The 23,883-nt window shown below is 45.3% G+C and overlaps 1 protein-coding gene across 1 annotated transcript in view; it reads left to right on the top strand.

Annotated features, from left to right (window-relative positions):
* Positions 1–21,218, top strand: part of vps36 (vacuolar protein sorting 36 homolog) — a 44,968-nt gene extending 23,750 nt beyond the window's left edge. Inside the window, exons 6-15 of the mRNA XM_078402875.1 lie at positions 647–733; positions 6,000–6,032; positions 8,471–8,548; positions 9,212–9,346; positions 10,153–10,218; positions 11,332–11,396; positions 13,544–13,628; positions 14,731–14,807; positions 14,884–15,229; positions 21,121–21,218. Of these exons, the coding sequence (XP_078259001.1) occupies positions 647–733; positions 6,000–6,032; positions 8,471–8,548; positions 9,212–9,346; positions 10,153–10,218; positions 11,332–11,396; positions 13,544–13,628; positions 14,731–14,807; positions 14,884–14,977 (720 nt within the window). The 3' untranslated portion in view covers positions 14,978–15,229; positions 21,121–21,218. The remainder of the gene's footprint in view (positions 1–646; positions 734–5,999; positions 6,033–8,470; positions 8,549–9,211; positions 9,347–10,152; positions 10,219–11,331; positions 11,397–13,543; positions 13,629–14,730; positions 14,808–14,883; positions 15,230–21,120) is intronic.
* Positions 21,219–23,883: the final 2,665 nt, after the last annotated feature.

Raw genomic sequence — 23,883 nt, 5'->3', positions numbered from 1 at the left:
AAAACCCAAACTGCCAGAGGAACTCAGCGGGTCAGGCAGCATCTGTGGAGGGAATGGACAGACGATGTTTCAGGCTGGGACGCCTCTTCAGACCGTCAGACTAAAGTATAAAATCATGAGGGGAATAGATAGGGTGAATGCACAGACTTTTACCAAGGGTAAGAGAATCAGGAACCAGAGGACATAGGTTTATGGGGATAGGGGAAAGATTTAATTGGAACCAGAGGGGTAACTTTTTCACACAGAGGGTGGTGGGCGTATGAAACGAGGTGCCAGAGGAGGTAGTTGAGGCAGGTACTTCAACAATAAAAACACATTAGGACAGGTACATGGATAGGAAAAACATAGAAATATGGGCCATACATGGGCAGGTGGGACTGGTGTAGATGGGGCATCTTGGTCAGCATGGACGAGTTGTGCCGAAGGGCCTGTTTCCGGGCTGTACAACTCCATGACTATACTTTAAAGGGGATTGCAACTTCACTGAGTCTCAGCCATTGTTAGTAAAAATAACTGATTTCCCTTTAAAGTTTGTTTCCTTTGAGAGCGTTTGACAATCACAAATAGTAGGAAATATTTGTATTTGTTGAAGAACAAAAACAATGAACAGAAGATGCGTAATTTGCACTGTTTCCTATTTTTGCAGCCAGGCAGAGTGAAGGCTGTCGGAATTGTGGGCATTGAGCGGAAGCTGGAAGAGAAACGTAAGGAGACGGACAAAAACATATCGGAGGTAAGTCCATTACCGGTGAACCACAACTGCAGGGCCTCCTTCCACACACACGCCCTCTGCCCAGACAGTCACGGTGGGCGGGTGGTGTTTGATGAGGGGATATATGCCACTGTTTGTATTCTTGTTTTATGTTCATGCATTCATAAGTTATTAGAGCAAAATTGGGCCATTCAGCCAATCAAGTTTATTCGATCATGGCTGATCCATCTTTTCCTCTCAACCCCATTCTCCTACCTTCTCCCCATAACCCATTGACACCCTGACTGATCTAGAAATTATATAACTGTATGTTATTATATATAGTTATATTTATTTACCTTACATATAACTACGATAATATGAGGCTTGTATACACTGGAATTTAGTAGGCTTGTATACACTGGAATTTAGACGGATGAGAGGGGATCTTATCGAAACATATAAGATTATTAAGGGGTTGGACACGTTAGAGGCAGGAAACATGTTCCCAATGTTGGGGGAGTCCAGAACCAGGGGCCACAGTTTAAGAATAAGGGGTAGGCCATTTAGAACGGAGATGAGGAAAAACTTTTTCAGTCAGAGTTGTAAATCTGTGAAATTCACTGCCTCAGAAGGCAGTGGAGGCCAATTCTCTGAATGCATTCAAGAGAGAGCTGGATAGAGCTCTTAAAGATAGCGGAGTCAGGGGGTATGGGGAGAAGGCAGGAACGGGGTACTGAATGAGAATGATCAGCCATGATCACATTGAATGGTGGTGCTGGCTCGAAGGGCCGAATGGCCAACTCCTGCACCTATTGTCTATTGATAAAATATATTGCATACTTTGTGCTTTCTGAATGTATTACACTACAGCGGAAACCTGATGCCAAGTGAAAGGTTTAGTTGCTTCAACCTAGAAGGTGCTGTAATAGGTGTATCTGCCTGTCCTGATGTTTCCTCTGGCACAGTGGAGGTGCAGATGTTAAGCTACCAGGATAGTCATCCAAAGGCCAGCACTCGAGGGCCTGAGCTATGGGAGAGGTTGGGCAGGCTAGGACTCTATTCCTTGGAGTGCAGGAAGGTGAGGGGTGATCTCATAGAGGTGTATAAAATCATGAGGGTAAACGTTAGGGTGAATGTACAGAGTGTTTAACCCAGGGTAGGGGAATCAAGAACCACAGGGCATAGGTTTCAGGTGAATTAATATACTTCTATTAATCTCCCACATCCTCCGATGTTTCAGAGGAAACAACCCACACTTTCCTGCCTCTCCTTATCGGTAATATTCCCTAATCCTGGCATCATTCTGGTAAACCTCCTCTGCACCCTCTCCAAAGCCTCCACATCCTTCCTGTAGTGGGGTGAGCAGAACTGCACTGTGTTACCACATTCTGGTGGAATGAAACCACTGGCTGCAGTGATGGAAGTGTTTGATCGGGGGACTCTGCCCTGAGGACCTGTGATTGAGAATGATCAGCCATGATCACATTGAATAGTGGTGCTGACTTGAAGGGCCGAATGGCCTACTCCTGCACCTATTGTCTATTGACCTCCTGCACGGTGCGCACCCTGGTGGACTCGGTATCTACAGGCCGCGGAGGTCCATACTTCTGCCGCGGTGGATTAAGTTCCACAGGGTCCTCAGAGCTGCCAGAGTCGCTCTGCGTCTGTCCGATTCATGTGACAGAAAGATAGGTGGAGGCACCGGGAACTGCAGATGCTGGAACCTTCAGCAAAACACCAAGTGCTGGAGGAACTCCGTGGGTCGGGCAGCATCTGTGGAGGGAATGTCACCAACGCCACCCAACTGCCCAATTGTACCCACCTATCACTCGCCAGGCTTTGTCCCACCCCCACCTCTCTTTCCCAGCTTTCTCCCCCCCCCCCCCCCCCCCCCCATCCACTCCATCAGTCTGAAGAAAAATCCCGATCCGAAACGCCATCTATCCATTCCCTCCACAGATGCTGCCTGACCCGCTGAGTTCCTCCAGAACTCTGTGTTTTACACAAAATGACAGATGTCCCTTGCTGGGAATCTGAATAAAGGGGAGTCTGGTTGAACTCCTTCACCGGTCGCACTGGAAACCTTTTTTGTTGTAGAGTTCTAAAAATACCTCAGTCGTTCCTGAATGGACATAACTCACACAATGAATTCTGCAAAATAAGCCATCACATTTCTCATGCGTCATGTAATCTGCCCTTTTCCAAAAAAGAAAAAATAAGCAAAGCTTTACTGTAACAATAATCTGTTTGCTGAATTATTTTTTAAACTCTTTTCGATGTGACCGGCTATTTTGCTATCTGGAGGTGTTTTGCTGCAGTTAGTGACCCTCAGGTTTCAACGAAGGTTTCCTGCTGGCTCTGTTGGTCCCAGATAAGAATGCCGCAGTTCCCCGCTCTTTATCAGAGGAAGTTCCTGTTCGGTCTGTGCGCCCTGCCCTCTCTTTGTTCATGGAATCCCTCTGAACCCTGCCGTCATTCACAACCTTCTCAGCGCGCTGTTCCAGTGGACGATGAAAGGAAAACGAGTCCACAAACTAGCCACTGACCCTACGGTTTACCGCCCTAGCACATTCTTTGTATTTACTTTACCCCAGCATTTGGCAACACGCTGTAATTCAGTTTGGAGGCAGAGTTAAGCCTTTTCAGCCATGATGTTAAGAAAACAAAATAGCTTGTAGCTAGCCACCATCGCTATGTGTTTTAAATATATTACCTTGGAATAGACACAGGTAGGCCGGCTTCTCTTTTCATTCACAAAATGCTGGAGTAACTCAGCAGGTCAGGCAGCATCAGACTGAAGAAGGGTCTCGACCCGAAACGTCACCCATTCCTTCTCTCCCGAGATGCTGCCTGACCTGCTGAGTTACTCCAGCATTTTGTGAATAAATACCTTCGATTTGTACCAGCATCTGCAGTTATCTTCTTATACTCTTTCTCTTTTCATTCAAATGACTGAAAATAATTGTCATAGCAGCCTCTTCGCTGCTAGCATTAGACTCTTGAACAGACCGCTCCTATGCTTAGGATCTATTTCTAATCATGCAACCTACCACATTGCAGCCTCTGCAGTTTTTTTTTGGCCTGCATTTTCCCTGTAGCTGTAACACTGTACTGTGCACTCTCTTTATTTTCTCTTTTGTTCTCCCTTTTGTCCTCCTGCATAATCTGAGCTACCTGGGTAGCACCCAAAACAATGTTTTCCCACTGTATCTTTAGTTTAGTTTATTGTCACAAAAAGTGAAAAGCTTTTTGTCGTGTCCTATCCAGTCAGCGGAAGGACTACACATGATTACAATTGAACCATCTACAGTGTACAGGTAAAGGACAAAGGGAATTACGTTTAGAGCAAGATAAAGTCCGATTAAAGATAGTCCAAGGGTACCGAGGGTATCTAATAATGATAATAATGCACCACGGGAGAAGAAATCAGGAGGAGATAAGACTTTGCCTTCCATCACAGTGAGGGTGTGCCTAGAGCAATCACTGTGATGGCTGTTTGTGTAAAAAATTGTGTAAAAATTGTATCTGTGTGTCCTGTGCTTTTTGTTGTCTACTGCCGGACCCTGACGTGAGAGGACGCTGGCGTTGTTTATTCGCCGCTTCTCCGTTAGGATAGTTTGTTTGTTTTTATGTTTGATTGTTTATGTAAGCGCTTTGAGCTTCTGGAAAGGCGCTATATAAAATAAATGCTTATTATTATTATTATTATTATTACATTTATATAGCGCTTTTCATACACTCAAAGACACTTTACAGGGATTTAAAAAACATAGGGAAGTGAATAAATAGATAAATAAGTAAACGAACAGAGAAAGGAGACAGAAGGTGAGGTGAGCTTCAGTGGTTGAAGGCAGTACTGAACAGGTGAGACTTCAGTGATGTTTTGAATGTGGTAAATGAGGAGGAGTCTCTGACGGTTTGGGGTAATGAGTTCCATAGGGTGGGAGCAGCGATCTAGGTAGACGCAACAATAATAAATTATTGTTTATAATAATTATACCGTGGTGGCACGGTGGCTCAGCGGTATTGCTGCCTTACAGCGAATGCTGCGCCGGAGACTCAGGTTCGATCCTGACTACGGGCGCCATCTGTACGGAGTTTGTACGTTCTCCCCGTGACCTGCGTGGGTTTTCTCCGAGATCTTCGGTTTCCTCCCACACTCCAAAGACGTACAGGTTTGTAGGTTAATTGACTGGGTAATATGTAAAAATTGTTTTTAGTGTGTGTAGGATAGTGTTAATGTGCGGGGATCGCTGGGCGGCGTGGACTCGGTGGGCCGATGGGCCTGTTTCCGCGCTGTATCTCTAAATCTAAAATCTAAACCAATACCAATAAATTTTATCGATAAGCAATAGGTTAATTTATAGCTAAGAGCAATAGATCTATTTTTATTATTGTCACGTGTACTGAGGTGCAACGAAAATCTTCTGTTTGCATGCTATTCAATCAGATCAGTCACTGTACATGAATACAATCAAGCCAAACTCAGTCTGAAATGCAGAACGAGAAAGATGCATGAGTACAGAAAATAGTTTAGGAGTATTGTTAGTATATCTATAAACTAAATAGATTTTCAAGTGGAAAAGAGATTTAAAAGAAAGTGAGGGTAAGATCTTTTTACACAGAGGGTGGTGGGTGCTGGAATGCTCTGCCGGGGGTGGTGGTGGAGGCCGATACGATAGTGGTGTTTAAAAGGCTTTTGGATAGGACTACTGGGCTAGTCCCATTTGCCTGTATTTGGCCCATATCCTCTAAACCCTTCCTATCGGCATGGTGGCGCAGCGGTAGAGTTGCTGCCTTACAGTGAATGCAGCGCCGGAGACAGGTTCGATCCTGACTACGGGCGCCGTCTGTACGGAGTTTGTACGTTCTCCCCGTGACCTGCGTGGGTTTTCTCCAAGATCTTCGGTTTCGTCCCACATTCCAAAGACGTACAGGTTTGTAGGTTAATTGACTGGGTAATATGTAAAAATTGTCCCTAGTGTGTGTAGGATAGTGTTAATGTGCGGGTATCACTGGACGGCGCAGATCCGGTGGGCCGAAGGGCCTGTTTCTGCGCTGTATCTCTAAAAATATATATAATTTAAAAATAATAATAAATTTAAATTAAAAAAATTAAAATTAAAATAAAAATATCGCTATATGTCCAAAAGTCTTTTTTTTAAAAATGCATTTTGACCTGGGCTCTCATCCAACATTCTGTTTGCATTTTAATGTCAATTAATTGCAGCAGTAATTGTGTGTTTTGTAATTCTGACTATTACTGTCTGCAAACGTGTGATTGTAAACTGATCTGTTTTTCTAGGCCTTTGAAGACCTCAGTAAGTTAATGAAAAAGGTAAGTTCCCACCCTCCTCGTCTGCTCATGTCATGTGAGCTTTAAAGAACTGGTGTCCCAAACCAACCACTCCAGAGTAGTGGTCTTCTTGTGGAGAAGACCACAAGGTGCCCACATTGTTCCTCACCGTCAGAGTCCACTGTGGATCGCCGCTCGATAACCTGTTTAAGGGCCTGACCACATAACTTAATTAATCACTTTAAAAAAAAAATGTAGTCATGTTGTAATTTTGTAATATTACAAATTCCAAAAATGTGAAAGTCCAGATGCATACGATCACAGAAAAGGCACCTGGTCTTCACACTGCAAACATTGGAAAATGACAGCAGGTCAGACAGCATATGTGGAGAGAGAAGCAGACCTGATGCATTAGCTGTGCTAAAAGATACATAGTGCTCTGGTAACTCAGCGGGTCAGGCAGCATCTCTGGACAACATGGAGATCAGTCTGAAGAAGTGTCCCGACCCAAAACGTCACCTATCCATGTTCTCCAGATATGCAGCCTCTGAATTACTCCAGCACTTTGTGGCTTTTTTTGTAAACCAGCATCTGTGGTTCCTTGGGCCTGCATTGGCTGAGCTTCTCTCCCCACAAGCACTACCTGACCTGAGCGCTGCCTGCAATTTTCATTTCACTTTGTATAGAATAAGGTAATAAGTGGTTCCCTTCATTTGTAATGATAGTAAACTTCAAGTAATCATTCTCTCAATAGACAATAGGTGCAGGAGGAGGCCATTCGGCCCTTCGAGCCAGCACCGCCATTCAATGTGATCATGGCTGATCATTCTCAATCAGTACCCCGTTCCTGCCTTCTCCCCATACCCCCTGACTCTGCTATCCTTAAGAGCTCTATCCAGCTCTCTCTTGAATGCATTCAGAGAATTGGCCTCCACTGCCTTTTGAGGCATAGAATTCCACAGATTCACAACTCTCTGACTGAAAAGGTTTTTCCTCATCTCAGTTCTAAATTGCCTTTCCCCTTATTCTTAACTGTGGCCCCTTGTTCTGGACTCCCCCAACATTGGGAACATGTTTCCTGCCTCTAACGTGTCCAACCCCTTAATAATCTTATACGTTTCGATAAGATCTCCTCTCATCCTTCTGACAGGGTGACAGCTCAAACAAAATGCCGTGAGATGTGTCCTGATCTCTAAATCTGTTCTGGGATTCTCTTAGCTGAACAACAGACAGAAATGTTATCTTGCCACAAGCCTTGAGATTATCTTAATTTTACCTTGTGAAGAGAGCAGCCACCAGGACCTAACCTGTTTGAATATCTCCCTTCCCCAGGCCCCCATTTCCATCTTATCCCCCCTCTTTCCCCTTCCACCCACGTCCCTCCCTCCGTCTCTACATTCCTCACCTCCTCTTCTCTCTTTATCCGACACCCTTTGGTCTCCTTCTCACCTCCAGCCTTTGTCACTTACTCCACCCACCTGCCCATCACCCCTCTTACCTGTATCCACCTATCACTTGCCAAGCTTTGTCCTGCCCCCACCTCTCTTTCCCAGCTCTTCCCCCTACTCCATTAGCCTGAAGAAGGGTCCCAACCAGAGACATCGTCTGTCCATTCCCTCCACAGATGCCGCATGACCTGCTGAGTTCCTCCAGCACTTAGTATTTTGTTCAGGATCCCAGCATCTGCAGTTCCTTGTGTCTCCTATTCCAGCATGTTACCTATATCATATTGGCCTTCAATGTTTGAGTTGCTTGACTTCTCAAACCTACTTTACTCTTTCCAAGAACGCTGCAGTCAAGTTATAGTCCGAGACAAACGGCCAACGTTAGTTCCTCACACGATCAGCTGATTATTCTCATTTCGAAAAAAAATCCATAAATTCGCAATATCGCTTTTGCCTTGCAACATAGAAATTCAGAATTTAAATTTAGCTTTGAAGACGCAAGGAAATGCGGGTGCTGGAATCTTGAGCAAAACACAAAAATGCTGGAAGAAATCAGCAGGTTAAGCAGAAGGTATCACAAAATGCTGGAGTAACTCAGTCTGAAGAACGGTCTCGACCGGAAACGTCACCCATTCCTTCTCTCCAGAGATGCTGCCTGACCCGCTGAGTTACTCCAGTATTTTGTGATACCTTCGATTTGTACCAGCATCTGCAGTTATTTTACTGCACAGAAGGTCGAGCAGCATCTGTGGAGGGACTGGACAGATGATGTTTCTGGTGAAGACTGTTCTTCAGAAGGTGAGAACGAGGCATGCAAACAGTAATATTAATCAGGACGACAGTGAAATTAGTCGGAGGCCTAGGGTGGGGGAGGGACAGAGAGAGAGGGGAAGCAAGGGTTACTTGAAGTTAGAGAAATCAATATTCATACAGCTGGGTTATAAACTGCCCAGTGAAATATGAGGTGCTGTTCCTCCAACTTGCATTGTCCTGTGTTCTGTGGGTGCTATGGTGACCGAAGCGCGTTTGTTTTAGGCCAAAGAGATGGTTGACTTGTCGAAGTCAATAGCGAACAAAATCAAGGATAAGCAGGGAGCTATTTCTGAGGATGAGGTAAGACACAAATCAACAGACGTTCACGTTGAGAGTTACATAGACGCTGAGCACAGCCACGAGCATCGTTCCTGTTACCAAAGCTGGAACGTGACTCAGTTGATCCATAATGCTGTCCCTGTCCCAGCAGAATGTCTGCCTGCCCTTGCTCCACCCTCCCCATCTCACTCCAACCAGCTCATCTCCGACCAGGCTTCATAGACAATAGACACAGGAGTAGGCCAGCACCGCCATTCAATGTGATCATGGCTGATGTGATCATTCCTCTCCCTGCGACACACTGCTGCCTCTAGGCCCACGTTGCAGAGTCACACTGCATACAAGCAGGCCGTTTGGCTCAACTCGTCCAAGATGCCCCATCTACACTAGTCCCACCTGCCCGCATTTGGCCCATTTCTCTCTGAACATCTCCTATCCATGCGCCTGTCCAGGCGGCTTTTATATGTTGTTATAGTACCCGCCTCCACTACCTCCTCTGGCAGCTCGGTGATGAAACATGCTCCTCGCAACAGATCAGCTGAACCCAACAGAAAGGTTTTTTCCCCTCCAAACTCCGCTATTTGTTAAAAACCAGGAACTGCGTTAAATCCCGGCACTTACATTGCACAAAACACCAAGGTATAAAAATTTGTGAAACTAAAAGGTGTGTTTTCTGTGGCCCAGACGATCCGTTTCAAATCCTACCTCCTGAGCATGGGCATAGCAGATCCAGTCACCAGGGAAACGCATGGATCGGGAACGCACTACCACATGCAACTGGCCAAGCAACTGGTGGAGATGCTGCACGCACCCTTGGAGGTGAGCAAATCTGCGTGGCTCCCCCCCACCCCACTTGCCAGGGCTGGAACTCAACTGAATAGTCTAGTTTAGAGATACAACACGGAAGCAGGCCCTTGGGCCCACCAAATTTCTGAATCCCAAATGAAACCAGTGTGTATTTGGACTGAAAATCGATTTGTTCCAAACCCGTTGTCTTTGTAAAACAAACACTCATGGTTGGAGTAACTCAGCGGGTCCGGCAGCATCTTTGGAGAACGTGGTGATGTTTCAAGTCGGATCCCTTTATCAGACTGATTGCGGGGGTGGGTCAAGCGGAAGAAAGCTGGAAGAGAGGAGGGGTGGGACGAAGCCTGGCAGGTAATAGATAGATATAGGTGAGAGTAGTTTATTGGGCAGAGGCCGGAGATGAAGACAGAAGGTGCGAAACAAAAGGATTGAATAGTTGCGAATTGTGAAGCTAGAGGAAGGAAGGAAAGTGGAAGATGGGGGGGGGGGGGGGGGGAGCAAGAAATAGATGCGGCCAGATGGGGTACAGGGGAGAAGTGGAAGGGGGAAGAAGAGGGGGGAGATAGGGGAAGAGGGGAGAGGAGGGTGGTTATATTCATGCCATTGGGCTGTACGCTATCCAAGCGGATATGAGGTGCTGGCCCTCCAGTTTCCATGTGGCCTCTCTCTGACAGTAGAGGAGGCCCAGGACAGAAAGGTCAGCATGGGAATGGGAGTTAAAATAGTTAGCAACTGGGAGATGGTGTCATTTTTGTACGTGGTGAAGAAATGTTCACACAGTTCTTCAATTATTTTGATGCCACTTTTGAACTTGACAGGAACAAGGTGGAATGATGGCTCTGACCGAGGTCTATTGTTTAACAAACCGCGCACGAGGAATGGAGGTAATGCCACACTGTGCAAATTGTTTCCCACTCTTCATAGAATAACATCACATGTAAACTGGACCCATTAAAGCTGGCGTTCAGAGACTTTACACCCAAGCCTAACGGCAGACTGTTAACAGACTTTTCTCATTGTACTTTATTGTTTTTGACCAGCCAACGTTGCAGCTCAGTCATTCATTAAAACTAGCACCCAAAGTGTGCCAAATTCAGTTGTTCAAGTATCACTATTCATTTTGTTTAAAAATTGTAAAGCAATATATTTCTATCTGTTTTACAACTCTAGGAAGGATGTCGTTAAAGGATGTCTCTGTGTTTTTTTTCACACAGAGAGTGGTGAATCTGTGGAATTCTCTGCCACAGAGGGTAGTTGAGGCCAGTTCATTGGCTATATTTAAGAGGGAGTTAGATGTGGCCCTTGTGGCTAAAGGGGTCAGGGGGTATGGAGAGAAGGCAGGTACAGGATACTGAGTTGGATGATCAGCCATGATCATATTGAATGGCTCGAAGGGTCGAATGGCCTACTCCTGCACCTATTTTCTATGTTTCTAGGTTTCTATGTTAAGTTGGAAAGGGTGCAGAATAGATTCACTAGAATGTTACCTGGGCTTGTGGGCTTAAGTTACATGGAGAGGTTGGATAGGCTGGGACTTTTATCTTTGGAGCGTGGGAGGCTGAGGGGGTGACCTTATTGAGGTGTACAAGATCATGAGGGGCACGGATAAAGTGAATGCTCACAGTCTTTTTCCCAGAGTAGAGGATTCTGAAACTAGAGGGCATTGGCTTATGGTGAGAGGGGAGAGATTTAAGAGGGACCTCAGGGGCAACTTTTTCACTCAGACGGTAGTCCGTATCTGGAACGAGTTGCCAGAGGAAGCTATTGAAGTGGATATAATTACGACGTTTAAAAGACATTTAGTCAGATATATATATGGACAGGAAGGGTTTAGAGGGATATGGGCCAAATGCAGGCAAATGGGACTCACCCAGAATGCCAACTTGGTCCGCATGGACAAGATGGGCCAAAGGGTCTATTTCTGTGCAGTATAGCACCATGACTTGTTCCTATTAATAACAATTCCTTGGGTAACGATTGTATCTTGTTTCCATCAGCTTCTCTCACCAGAAGATTTAGTGAATGCTTGTAAAATGTTCGAGGCTCTGAAGCTACCAATGAGGCAAGTGGACACGTGTGCATGTGGTCAGTAGATGGCAATGTCAATTGATGCTTGTATTCCCCATTCACTAACGAGCTGGTCGCCCATTCAACACACTCAATCAATTTGATTTCTTGCATTTATTAATGTATCGCAGCAAGACTCAAGAGTATTTAATTGTCATATATGTACCGGCAACCTAACAAAGACATTGTTACTTGCTGCAGCTTAAACACAACAACACACAGATAAATGTACATAATCAAGGATACAATAAATTAATCATTCTAGATCATCTAAAAGTGTAAAGTGTTGTGGCCAATCCCCACTGATTGTGGTCTGTTGAAGAGGAAGGCGAGAATATACATTAATGACTTGGATGAAGGGATTAAAAGTGCCATTAGCAAATTTGCAGATGATACAAAGCTGGGTGGTAGTGTGAACTGTGAGGAAGATGCTATGAGGTTGTAGGGTGAATTGGACAGGTTGTGTGAGTGGGCGGATGCATGGCAGATGCAGTTTAATGTGGATAAGTGTGTGGTTATCCACTTTGGTGGTAATAGGAAGGCAGAGTATTATCTGAATGGTGTCAAGTTAGGAAAACGAGATCTGGGTGTCCTATTGCATCAGTCACTGAAAGGAAGCATGCAGGTACAGCAGGCAGTGAAGAAAGCCAATGGAATGTTGGCCATAACAAGAGGAGTTGAGTATAGGAGCAAAGAGGTCCTTCTGCAGTTGTACAGGGCCCTAGTGAGACCGCACCTGGAATATTGTGTGCAGTTTTGGTCTCCAAATTTGAGGAAGGATATTCTTGCTATTGAGGGCGTGCAGCGTAGGTTTACTAGGTTAATTCCCGGAATGGCGGGACTATCATATGTTGAAAGACTGGAGCGACTAGGCTTGTATACACTGGAATTTAGAAGGATGAGAGGAGATCTTATCGAAACGTATAAGATTATTAAGGGGTTGGACACGTTGTGAGAGTTGTGAATCTGTGGAATTCTGTGCCTCAGAAGGCAGTGGAGGCCAATTCTCTGAATGCATTCAAGAGAGAGCTAGATAGAGCTCTTAAGGATAGCGGAGTCAGGGGGTATGGGGAGAAGGCAGGAACGGGGTACTGATTGAGAATGATCAGCCATGATCACATTGGATGGTGGTGCTGGCTCGAAGAGCCGAATGGCCTCCTCCTGCACCTATTGTCTATTGTATCCAGTTGCAGAGGGATGCGCAGAGACTCAGCTTCCCGAGTTTGACGGGAATGTTGGAGACATGAAAGCATTGGAATCGTACGTTCAGCTGACACATCGGAGTATTTCTTTACTGGAAAAAATTGAACATGGGAAACAACATTAGCAAGATTGTGTCATAGAGTTTATTGTACTATGAAACATTTGAATAGTTCCTTAAAGGCAAGCGATAATGATGGTATCAGACATTTCTCTTCAATCTGGGAAAGGGAGAGAGTGGGAAGGCAGTTGTGCAGATAATCTGGTGATGACCTTGTCCGTCACAGTGAAGGGCGATGGAAGACACATGTAGTTGTAGGCATTGGAACATGGAGAAAAACACAGAGTGCTGGAGGAACTCGGCAGGTCAGGCTGTCTCTGTGGAGGGAATGGACACACAACGTTTCTGGTCGGGACCCTTCAGACTTTAGGCTGCACAGTGGCGCAACTGTAGAGCTGCTGCCTTACAGCGCCAGAGACCCAGGTTGCATCCTGACCACGAGTGCAGTCTGAGCGGAGTTTGCAAGTTCTTCCTGTGATGGTGTGGGTTTCCTCCAGGTCCCCGGTTTCCTCCCACATTCCAAAGACGCGCTGGTTCGTAGGTTAAATTGGCCTCTGTATTTAGGGAGTGAATGAGAAAGTGGAATAACATTGAACTTACGTGAATGGTCGGTGTGGACTCGATGGGCCGAAGGGCCTGTTTCCATGCTGAATCTAAATTAAACTAAGCTTTATTGCGGGAAACAGAAATCTGTAGACATCACGTGCGGAAGGTGGGAAGGTGGCACTGAGAGGAGAAGTGGAGGGGCAGGTGGAAGAAGGAGATGTAGTCAGGGAAGGGATGGGAAGGGTTGGAGAGAGTTAATGTCAGGGTTGGAGAGAGGAGAGCAAGTTAGAAAACAGGTCTTGTTTCAATTCACAGAAGATTTATTTGTTGTGCAGATTGCGTGTTTTTGACAGTGGAGTGATGGTGGTTCAACTCCAGTCGCATAATGAAGATGAAATGATTGCATCGGCTCTGGAGACGGTAAGGGATCTCTCGTCTACGATCAGCGCGTTAGTGAATACCCAGAGGTTCACTGTAGCCACAGTTGAATGTTCAGCACAGACCATAAATCATCATCATCTAAATGACAACGTGATCAGATGAAAGATACTGAATATATAAACACCGTAATGTGTAGTCATAGAGTCTTACACCGTGGAAACAGGCCCTTCGGCCCGACTTGCCCGTGTCGACCAAATGCCTCATCTGCACGAGTGTCACCTCCATGCCAGTAGGGGAATCGAAAACCAGAGGACACAGGTTGAAGGTGAGAGAGAAAATATTCCATAGGAACCTGAGGGGCAACTTTTTCACACGGGCGGCGGTGGGTATATGGAACGAGCTGCCAGAGGAGGTAGTTGAGGCAGGTACTATAACAACATTTAAAAGACAGTTGGACAGATACATGGACAGAATAGGTTTGGAGGAATGTGTGTAGGAAGGAACTGCAGATGCTGGTTTAAACCAAAGATAGACACAAAAAGCTGGAGTAACTCAGCGGAACAGGCAGCATCTCTGGAGAGAAGGAATGGGTGACGTTTCGGGTCAAGACCCTTCCTCAGACGAAGTGTCTCGACCCGAAACGTCGCCTATTCCTTCTCTACAGAGATGATGCCTGTCCCGCTGAGTTACTCCAGCTTTTTGTGTCTATCTTGGAGGGATATGGGCCAAGTGTAGGCAGGTGGGACGAATGTAGATGGGGCATGTTGGTTGGCATGGACGAGTTGGGCAGAAGGGCCTGTTTCTGTGCTGTGTGACTTTGACTAAATTATCAGAGGTATTTATATGTACATTAATGTAGTATAAGAAAATAACTGCAGATGCTGGTACAAATCGAAGGTATTCACAAAATGCTGGAGTAACTCAGCAGGTCAGGCAGCATCTCGGGAGAGAAGGAATGGGTGACGTTTCGGGTCGCCCGAAACGTCACCCATTCCTTCTCTCCCGAGATGCCGCCTGACCTGCTGAGTTACTCCAGCATTTTGTGAATAAATACCTTCTATATGTACATTAATGTTCCTTTTTCTCTGCTGGCTAACTACTGGTCAACAAGTGATATGATTTCTCTTCCCCCTGGGTGCAGGTGTCAGAGCGAGGCTTCCTCAGTTCTGAAGAGTACGCCAAGCTGGTGGGCATCTCGGTTCTGCTGGCCAAGGAGAGGTGAGTAATGGTCACTGGGCTTGCCATTGGTGAATGGTGCTGAACACGCTTCCACATCTGCCTGTTTGAACCCTAGGCTGCTGCTCGCTGAGAAGTTCGGCCACCTCTGCCGTGACGATTCTGTGGAAAGCCTGCGCTTTTACCCAAACCTGTTCCTGACACAAGACTGAGAACTCACCAGTGACGGTCTGCACCGTATTCTGCTTGCGGCCCAGGGATTGTGCCGAGTACGAGAGACTGGGACCACCGCAAAGTGAAATTCAGACACTTACCAAGGTCACGTGGTGGAACGGTGGAAGCTGAACGTCAACAGGATGCTGTCTGGATGGACACAGCATAAGCAAGTGCTTACGAGTATTATCAGCAACTCATTACTGTGTTCCAAATGATGTACATCTGTTGGAACAAACAATAAATTCAAGGTGAATCTTATGGCAGAAGTCTTCCACAAGTTTGAATTGTCAACATCCTGCATATGGAATGTTTTTCTATTATATATTTATAATCATATCCCTTTTATTTGCAATTGCAGCAATAGTTTAGTTTAAAGATGCAGCATGGCACTAGGTCCTTGAGTCCACTGAGTCCACGCCGACCATCGATCACCCATCCACGCTAGTTCTATGTTATCCCACTTTCTCATACATTCCCTACACACCAGGGAAGATTTACAGAGGACCAATTAACGTACAAACCAGCAAGTCTTTGGGATGTGGGAGGAAATCGGAGCAATCGGAGGAAACCCACACAGTCACAGAGAGAACATGCAAACTCCACACAGACAGTACCCGAGGTCAGGATCGAACCGGGGTTTCTGGAGCTGTGAGGCAGCTCTATCCACTGTACCGCTGTGTTGCCCTGTAACCAATGTCCCATCTTTGGTATGTGGTAAACTCATCTCTCCTGGATTGGAAGGTGTTCGTTACAGGGAGAGGAGGTTGGGCAGAATTAGATTGTTTTCGCTGGAACACCGGAAGTTAAGGGGAGTCCTGACAGAAGTATATCAAATTATGAGGGGCATAAATAGGGTAGACAGTGAGAATCTTTTTCCCAGCATGGAAATATCAAAGAATACAGGGCACAGCTTTAAGGTGAGAGGGGCAAAGTTTAAAAATTAGAGATGAGTTTACCACATACCAAAGAGGGTGGTGGGTGCCTGGAATGTGCTGATATGATAGTGGTATTTAAGAGGACTTTAGATAGGCACATGGATACAGAGGGATGTGCATTGTGTGTAGGAGATAAGAGATTTAGTTTATTAGACAGTCGACGCATCATGTTCAGCACAGACATTATGGGCTGAAGGGCCTGTTCTTGTGTTGTACTGTTCTATGTTCATCTCTATATGTTTTCACTATCTACAAAACCCAGTAAAGCTGTTTCATTTTTCTCTCAGGTTCTTGTGTTGCCCCTCTATAGAGAGATAGAGGGTATGCATTTATGGCTGAGGGGCTGGTGCAGAGAGCAGGGATTTAGATTTCTGGACCACTGGGATCTCTTCTGGGCTAGGGGTGACTTGTACAAAAGGGACGGGTTACATCTTAACAGCAGGGGGACAAACATTCTGGCAGGCAGGTTTGCTAGTGCGACACCTGTGGCTTTAAACTAAGTAGTGGGGGGGAGGGGTTAACAAATTGTGAATTTGAAGATGAGGTTAAAGGGAATACAGGAGATATTGCAGAAGACTCTCGGAAGAATGGGAACAGAAGTTCTAGAGGGGAAAAGAGATTAAGGGCAGGGCCATTTGTGATCGGTGTGAGAGGGGAGGTAAATACAGAAGTTAAAGTGTTGTACTTAAATGCGTGTAGTATAAAAAATAAAGTGGATGAGCTTGAGGCTCAGTTAGTCATGGGCAAGTATGATGTTGTAGGGATCACTGAGACATGGCTACAAGAGGACCAGGGCTGGGAACTGAATATTCATGGGTACACAACGTATAGAAAAGACAGACAGGTGGGCAGAGGGGGTGGGGTTGCTCTGCTGGTAAGGAATGATATTCATTCCCTTGCAAGGGGTGACATAGAATCAGGAGATGTTGAATCAGTATGGATAGAAATGAGGAATTGTAAGGGTAAAAAGACCCTAATGGGAGTTATCTATAGGCCCCCAAACAGTAGCAAGTTGAATCAGGAGATAAAATTGGCGTGTCACAAATGTAATGCTACGGTGGTTATGGGAGATTTCAACATGCAGGTAGACTGGGAAAATCAGGTTGGAAATGGACCCCAGGAAAGAGAGTTTGTAGAGTGCCTTCGAGATGGATTCTTAGAACAGCTTGTACTGGAGCCTACCAGGGAGAAGGCAATTCTGGATTTAGTGTTGTGTAATGATCCTGATCTGATAAGGGGACTAGAGGTAAAAGAGCCATTAGGAGGCAGTGATCACAACATAAGTTTTATTCTGCAAATGGAAAGGCAGAAGGGAAAATCGGAAGTGTCAGTATTACAGTATAGGAAAGGGGATTACAGAGGCATGAGACAGGAGCTGGCCAAAATTGACTGGAAGGAGGCCCTAGCAGGGAAGACGGTAGAACAGCAATGGCAGGTATTCCTGGGAATAATGCAGAGGTTGCAGGATCAATTTATCCCAAAGAGGCGGAAAGACTCTAAGGGGAGTAAGAGACACCTGTGGCTGACAAGGGAAGTCAAGGACAGCATAAAAATTAAGGAGAGGAAGTATAACATAGCAAAGAAGAGTGGGAAGACAGAGGATTGGGACTCTTTTAAAGAGCAACAAAAGTTAACTAAAAAGGCAATACGGGGAGAAAAGATGAGGTACGAGGGTAAACTAGCCAATAATATAAAGGAGGATAGCAAAAGTTTTTTTAGGTACGTGAAGAGGAAAAAAATAGTCAAGGCAAATGTGGGTCCCTTGAAGACAGAAGCAGGGGAATTTATTATGGGGAACAAAGAAATGGCAGACGAGTTAAACCGTTACTTTGGATCTGTCTTCACTGAGGAAGATACACACAATCTCCCAAATGTTCTAGGGGCCGGAGAACCTAGGGTGATGGAGGAACTGAAGGAAATCCACATTAGGCAGGAAATGGTTTTGGGTAGACTGATGGGACTGAAGGCTAACAAATCCCCAGGGCCTGATGGTCTGCATCCCAGGATACTTAAGGAGGTGGCTCTAGAAATAGTGGAAGCATTGGAGATCATTTTTCAATGTTCTATAGATTCAGGATCAGTTCCTGTGGATTGGAGGATAGCAAATGTTATCCCACTTTTTAAGAAAGGAGGGAGAGAGAAAACGGGTAATTATAGACCAGTTAGTCTGACATCAGTGGTGGGGAAGATGCTGGAGTCAATTATAAAAGACGAAATTGCTGAGCATTTGGATAACTAACAGGATCATTCCGAGTCAGCATGGATTTACGAAGGGGAAATCATGCTTGACAAATCTACTGGAATTTTTTGAGGATGTAACTAGGAAAATTGACAGGGGAGAGTCAGTGGATGTGGTGTACCTCGACTTTCAGAAAGCCTTCGACAAGGTCCCACATAGGAGATTAGTGGGCAAAATTAGAGCACATGGTATTGGGGGTAGGGTACTGACATGGATAGAAAATTGGTTGACAGACAGAAAGCAAAGAGTGGGGATAAATGGGTCCCTTTCGGAATGGCAGGCAGTGACCAGTGGGGTACCGCAAGGTTCGGTGCTGGGACCCCAGCTATTTACGATATACATTAATGACTTAGATGAAGTGATTAAAAGTACCATTAGCAAATTTGCAAATGATACTAAGCTGGGGGGGGTAGTGTGAATTGTGAGGAAGATGCAATAAGGCTGCAGGGTGACTTGGACAGGTTGTGTGAGTGGGCGGATACATGGCAGATGCAGTTTAATGTAGATAAGTGTGAGGTTATTCACTTTGGAAGTAAGAATAGAAAGGCAGATTATTATCTGAATGGTGTCAAGTTAGGAAGAGGGGATGTTCAACGAGATCTGGGTGTCCTAGTGCATCAGTCACTGAAAGGAAGCATGCAGGTACAGCAGGCAGTGAAGAAAGCCAATGGAATGTTGGCCTTCATAACAAGAGGAGTTGAGTATAGGAGCAAAGAGGTCCTTCTACAGTTGTACCGGGCCCTGGTGAGACCGCACCTGGAGTACTGTGTGCAGTTTTGGTCTCCAAATTTGAGGAAGGATATTCTTGCTATTGAGGGCGTGCAGCGTAGGTTCACTAGGTTAATTCCTGGAATGGTGGGACTGTCGTATGTTGAAAGGGTGGAGCAATTAGGCTTGTATACACTGGAATTTAGAAGGATGAGGGGGGATCTTATTGAAACATATAAGATAATTAGGGGATTGGACACATTAGAGGCAGGAAACATGTTCCCAATGTTGGGGGAGTCCAGAACAAGGGGCCACAGTTTAAGAATAAGGGGTAGGCCATTTAGAACGGAGATGAGGAAGAACTTTTTCAGTCAGAGAGTGGTGAAGGTGTGGAATTCTCTACCTCAGAAGGCAGTGGAGGCCAATTCGTTGGATGCTTTCAAGAGAGAGCTGGATAGAGCTCTTAAGGATAGCGGAGTGAGGGGGTATGGGGAGAAGGCAGGAACGGGGTACTGATTGAGAGTGATCAGCCATGATCGCATTGAATGGCGGTGCTGGCTCAAAGGGCTGAATGGCCTACTCCTGCACCTATTGTCTATTGTCTATTTTGTCTTTGCTGCTTTTATTTTTCTTTGCCTGTGGTGCGGAAAGTCAACACTTGGTTAAAAAGGAATGCATAGTGGCACCTGAATCAACTGGCTTCTGGTAGTAAGTGAGGGAGAGATTGAAACTAACGGAAGGGCTGGACCTTGACAAAAGGAAATGGAAGCGAAGCCCAGATTGCCGGGGATGGGGATGGGGAGGGGGATGGGGAGGGGGAAGGGCGGGGAGGAGCAGGGCAAGCAGATGGAGGAGCAGGATAAACCAGGACAGCCCAAGACTACAAAATATCACATCTTCCCAAAGCCCTGCATAATCCCGTCAGTAATGCAAAGAAAACTGGTTTGCTTCAGTTTCGTTTAGTTTACTGTCACATGTACCGAGGTACAGTGAAAAGCTTTTTGTTGCGTGCTATCCAGTCAGTGGAAAGACTATACATGATTACAATCAAGCCGTTCACTGTGAACAGTTACAGGATAAAGGGAATAACTTTTAATGCAAGATATAGTCCAGTAAAGTCTGATTAAAGATAGTTTGAAGTTCTCCAAAGAAATAAATGGAAGTTGTCGGAAGGAACTGCAAATGCTGGTTTAAACCAAAGATAGGCATCTCTGGAGAAAAGGAATAGGTGATGTTTTCGGGTCATAGAAACATAGAAACGAGACCCTTCTTCAGGCCCCTCTTCAGTCCGACCAGAAACGTCACCTATTCCTTTTCTCCGGAGATGTTGCCTGGCCTGCTGAGTTACTCCAGCTTTTTGTGTCTTAAGTAGATGAAAGGTCAGGTTTGTTGCATTTGCATTGCGTGACTAAGACTTCAAATCAGCCAAAAACTATGGACTTCAGAGGATACAATAAGATATATTAAACCAGTAGATACTGCTGGTTTACGAATAAAGACCCAAAGTGCTGAAGTAACTCAGCGGGTCAGGTTTAAAGGGGACCTGCATGGTGAATTGGGTCATTGAGTAGTTGGGTTTGCCTAATCATGTGTTTGTCTTTCTGCTGACTGCTTAGCACACAACAAAAGCTTTCCCCTGTATCTCAGTACACGTGACAATAAACTGAACTAAACTAACCTGTACAACTCCATGGTCCACCTCGGCTTTCTGTTGAGTTCCCTGCACCACGAAAGCCAGTCTCCAGTCAACTTGATCCACTCAAAGTTCACATTTTAAACAGTTTACATAGATTGCTTGTGAGGGATGTATCAGAGAACAAGAAAAATGAAGAAAAGATTTCAGAGCAATCAATTTCTGATGAGCACGACCATGAATAATCACCAATGATTGGAGTTTAAATTCTAAGGGGGATAAATAGGCTGAAAGCATAAAGTCTATTACCCAGAGTAGGGGAATCAAGACCAGAGGACATACAATGCCCTCCATAATGTTTGGGACAAAGACCCATCATTTATTTATTTGCTTCTGTACTCCACAATTTGAGATTTGTAATAGAAAAAAAATCACATGTGATTAAAGTGCACATTGTCAGATTTTAGTAAAAGGTATTTTTATACATTTTGGTTTCACCATATAGAAATTACAACTGTGTTTATACATAGTCCCCCCCATTTCAGGGCGCCATAATGTTTGGGACACATGGCTTCACAGGCGTTTGTAATTGCTCAGGTGTGTTTAATTGCCTCCTTAATGCAGGTATAAGAGAGCTCTCAGCACCCATCAACTTTGGAAACTTTTATTGCTGTTTATCAACATGAGGACCAAAGTTGTGCCAATGAACGTCAAAGAGGCCATTATGAGACTGAGAACCAAGAATAAAACTGTTGGAGACATCAGCCAAACCTTAGGCTTACCAAAATCAACTGTGTGGAACATCATTAAGAAGAAAGAGAGCACTGGTGAGCTTACTAATCGCAAAGGGACTGGCAGGCCAAGGAAGATTTCCACAGCTGATGACAGAAGAATTCTCTCTATAATAAAGAAAAATCCCCAAACGCCTGTCCGACAGATCAGAAACACTCTTCAGGAGTCAGGTGTGGATTTATCAATGACCACTGTCTGCAGAAGACTTCATGAACAGAAATACAGAGGCTACACTGCAAGATGCAAACCACTGGTTAGCCGCAAAAATAGGATGGCCGGGTTACAGTTTGCTAAGAAGTACTTAAAAGAGCAACCACAGTTCTGGCAAAATTGTCTTGTGAACAGATGAGACGAAGATTAACTTATATCAGAGTGATGGCAAGAGCAAAGTATGGAGGTGAGAAGGAACTGCCCAAGATCCAAAGCATACCACCTCATCTGTGAAACACGGTGGTGGGGATGTTATGGCCTGGGCATGTATGGCTGCTGAAGGTACTGGCTCACTTATCTTCATTGATGTTACAACTGCTGATGGTAGTAGCATAATGAATTCTGAAGTGTATAGACATATCCTATATCATATATCATATCATATATATACAGCTGGAAACAGGCCTTTTCGGCCCACCAAGTCCGTGCCGCCCAGCGATCCCCGTACATTAACACTATCCTACACCCACTAGGGACAATTTTTTTTTTTTTTACATTTACCCAGCCAATTAACCTACATACCTGTACGTCTTTGGAGTGTGGGAGGAAACCGAAGATCTCGGAGAAAACCCACGCAGGTCACGGGGAGAGCGTACAAACTCCTTACAGTGCAGCACCCGTAGTCAGGATCGAACCTGAGTCTCCGGCGCTGCATTCGCTGTAAAGCAGCAACTCTACCGCTGCGCTACCGTGCAGTTACCGTGAAGTTCAAACAAATGCCTCATTGGCCGGCAGTTCATTCTTCAGCAAGACAATGAACCCAAAGGAGCTCACGTTGTCGACCTCCCCGTGGTGAGCCCTGTCAACTGACCTCAGTCAGGCAAACGACAACAAACAGAGACAGCAGAAGCAGAAGCAGCTTCATAACTTCTGCCTCAAATGCAAGAAGAAGATGATCCCAAACATACTGCTAAAGCAACAAAGGAGTTTTTCAAAGCCAAAAATTGGTCAATTCTTGAGTGGCCAAGTCAATCCCCGATCTGAACCCAATTGAGCATGCCTTTTATATGCTGAAGAGAAAACTGAAGGGGTCTAGCCACCAAAACAAGCAGAAGCTAAAGATGGCTGCAATACAGGCCTGGCAGAGCATCACCAGAGAAGACACCCAGCAACTGGTGATGTCCATGAATCACAAACTTCAAGCAGTCATTGCATGCAAAAGATATGCAACAAAATACTAAACATGACTACTTTCATTTACATGACATTGCTGTGTCCCAAACATTTTGGTGCCCTGAAATGGGGGGGTCTATGTATAAACACTTGTAATTTCTACATGGTGAAACCAAAATGAATAAAAATGGCCTTTAATAAAATCTGACAATGTGCACTTTAACCATGTGTTTTTTTCTATTACAAATCTCAAATTGTGGAGCACATAGGCAAATAAATAAATGATGGGTCTTTGTCCCAAACATTATGGAGAGCACTGTAGGTTTAAGGTGAGAGAGGAAAGGAATAGGAATCTGAGGGGCAACTTTTTCCCATATGGAATGGGTTGCCAGAGGAGGTAGTTGAGGCAGGTACTATAACAACATTTAAAAGATACTGGACAGGTACATGGATAGGTTAGATTTAGAGGGATATGGGCAAACACAGGCAGGTGGGACTAGCGTAGATGGGGCATCTTGGTCAGCATAGGCAAGTTGGGCTGAAGGACTCTGACCACATATTAATTGGGCCTAAAATGAGTCCATGTGCCAGACTCACGAGTAAAATAATTCAGAGTAGTGTTAATCTGATATGGCCAGGTGATTGTGTTGTGGGAACATCACGTAGCATAGAGCAGTACAGTACAGGCCCTTCAGCCCCCAATTTCTGTTCTGAACATGATGCCAAGCTAAACTGATCTCCCCTGCCTGCATGTGACCCATATCCCTCTGTTTCCTGCACTATCCAAAAGCCCCTTCAGTGGCACTATGCAGGCACAGGGGTGGTGGGAAATCCTGGACTGCTTGTCACAATTACCGCCCTTGCTTCCTATTCAACACTCTTGTCCAGCTTCCTCTCTCAGACCCGCGCGAAGTTTCACGAAACATCCTGGCAATGTCTCTCAGACGTTGTTGATTCCAACACACACTCCTTCCTGGCATTTAACCTGAACGTTCAGCTGTGAATGGAGCCTCTTCCTGTGGGACCTACCTTCCTGAACAAACCCTCCCTCCTTCACCATTCCCGCCTCCCATAACATCATGAGGGGAATAGACAGGTTGAATGGATGGACAGTCTTTTGCCCAGACTTGGGGAATCAAGGGATAGGATTAATAGGGGGGGGGGGGGGAACTGCAGATGCTAGTTCAAATCGAAGGTAGATACGAAATGCTGGAGTAACTCAGCGGGTCAGGCAGCATCTCAGGAGAGAAGGAATAGCTGGCGTTTCGGGTC

This window comes from Rhinoraja longicauda, chromosome 7, assembly GCF_053455715.1.
Source record: "Rhinoraja longicauda isolate Sanriku21f chromosome 7, sRhiLon1.1, whole genome shotgun sequence".
NCBI lineage: Eukaryota > Metazoa > Chordata > Chondrichthyes > Rajiformes > Arhynchobatidae > Rhinoraja > Rhinoraja longicauda.
The sequence above is the reverse complement of the archived record's forward strand: the minus strand, read 5'-3'. Positions and strand labels throughout refer to the sequence as shown.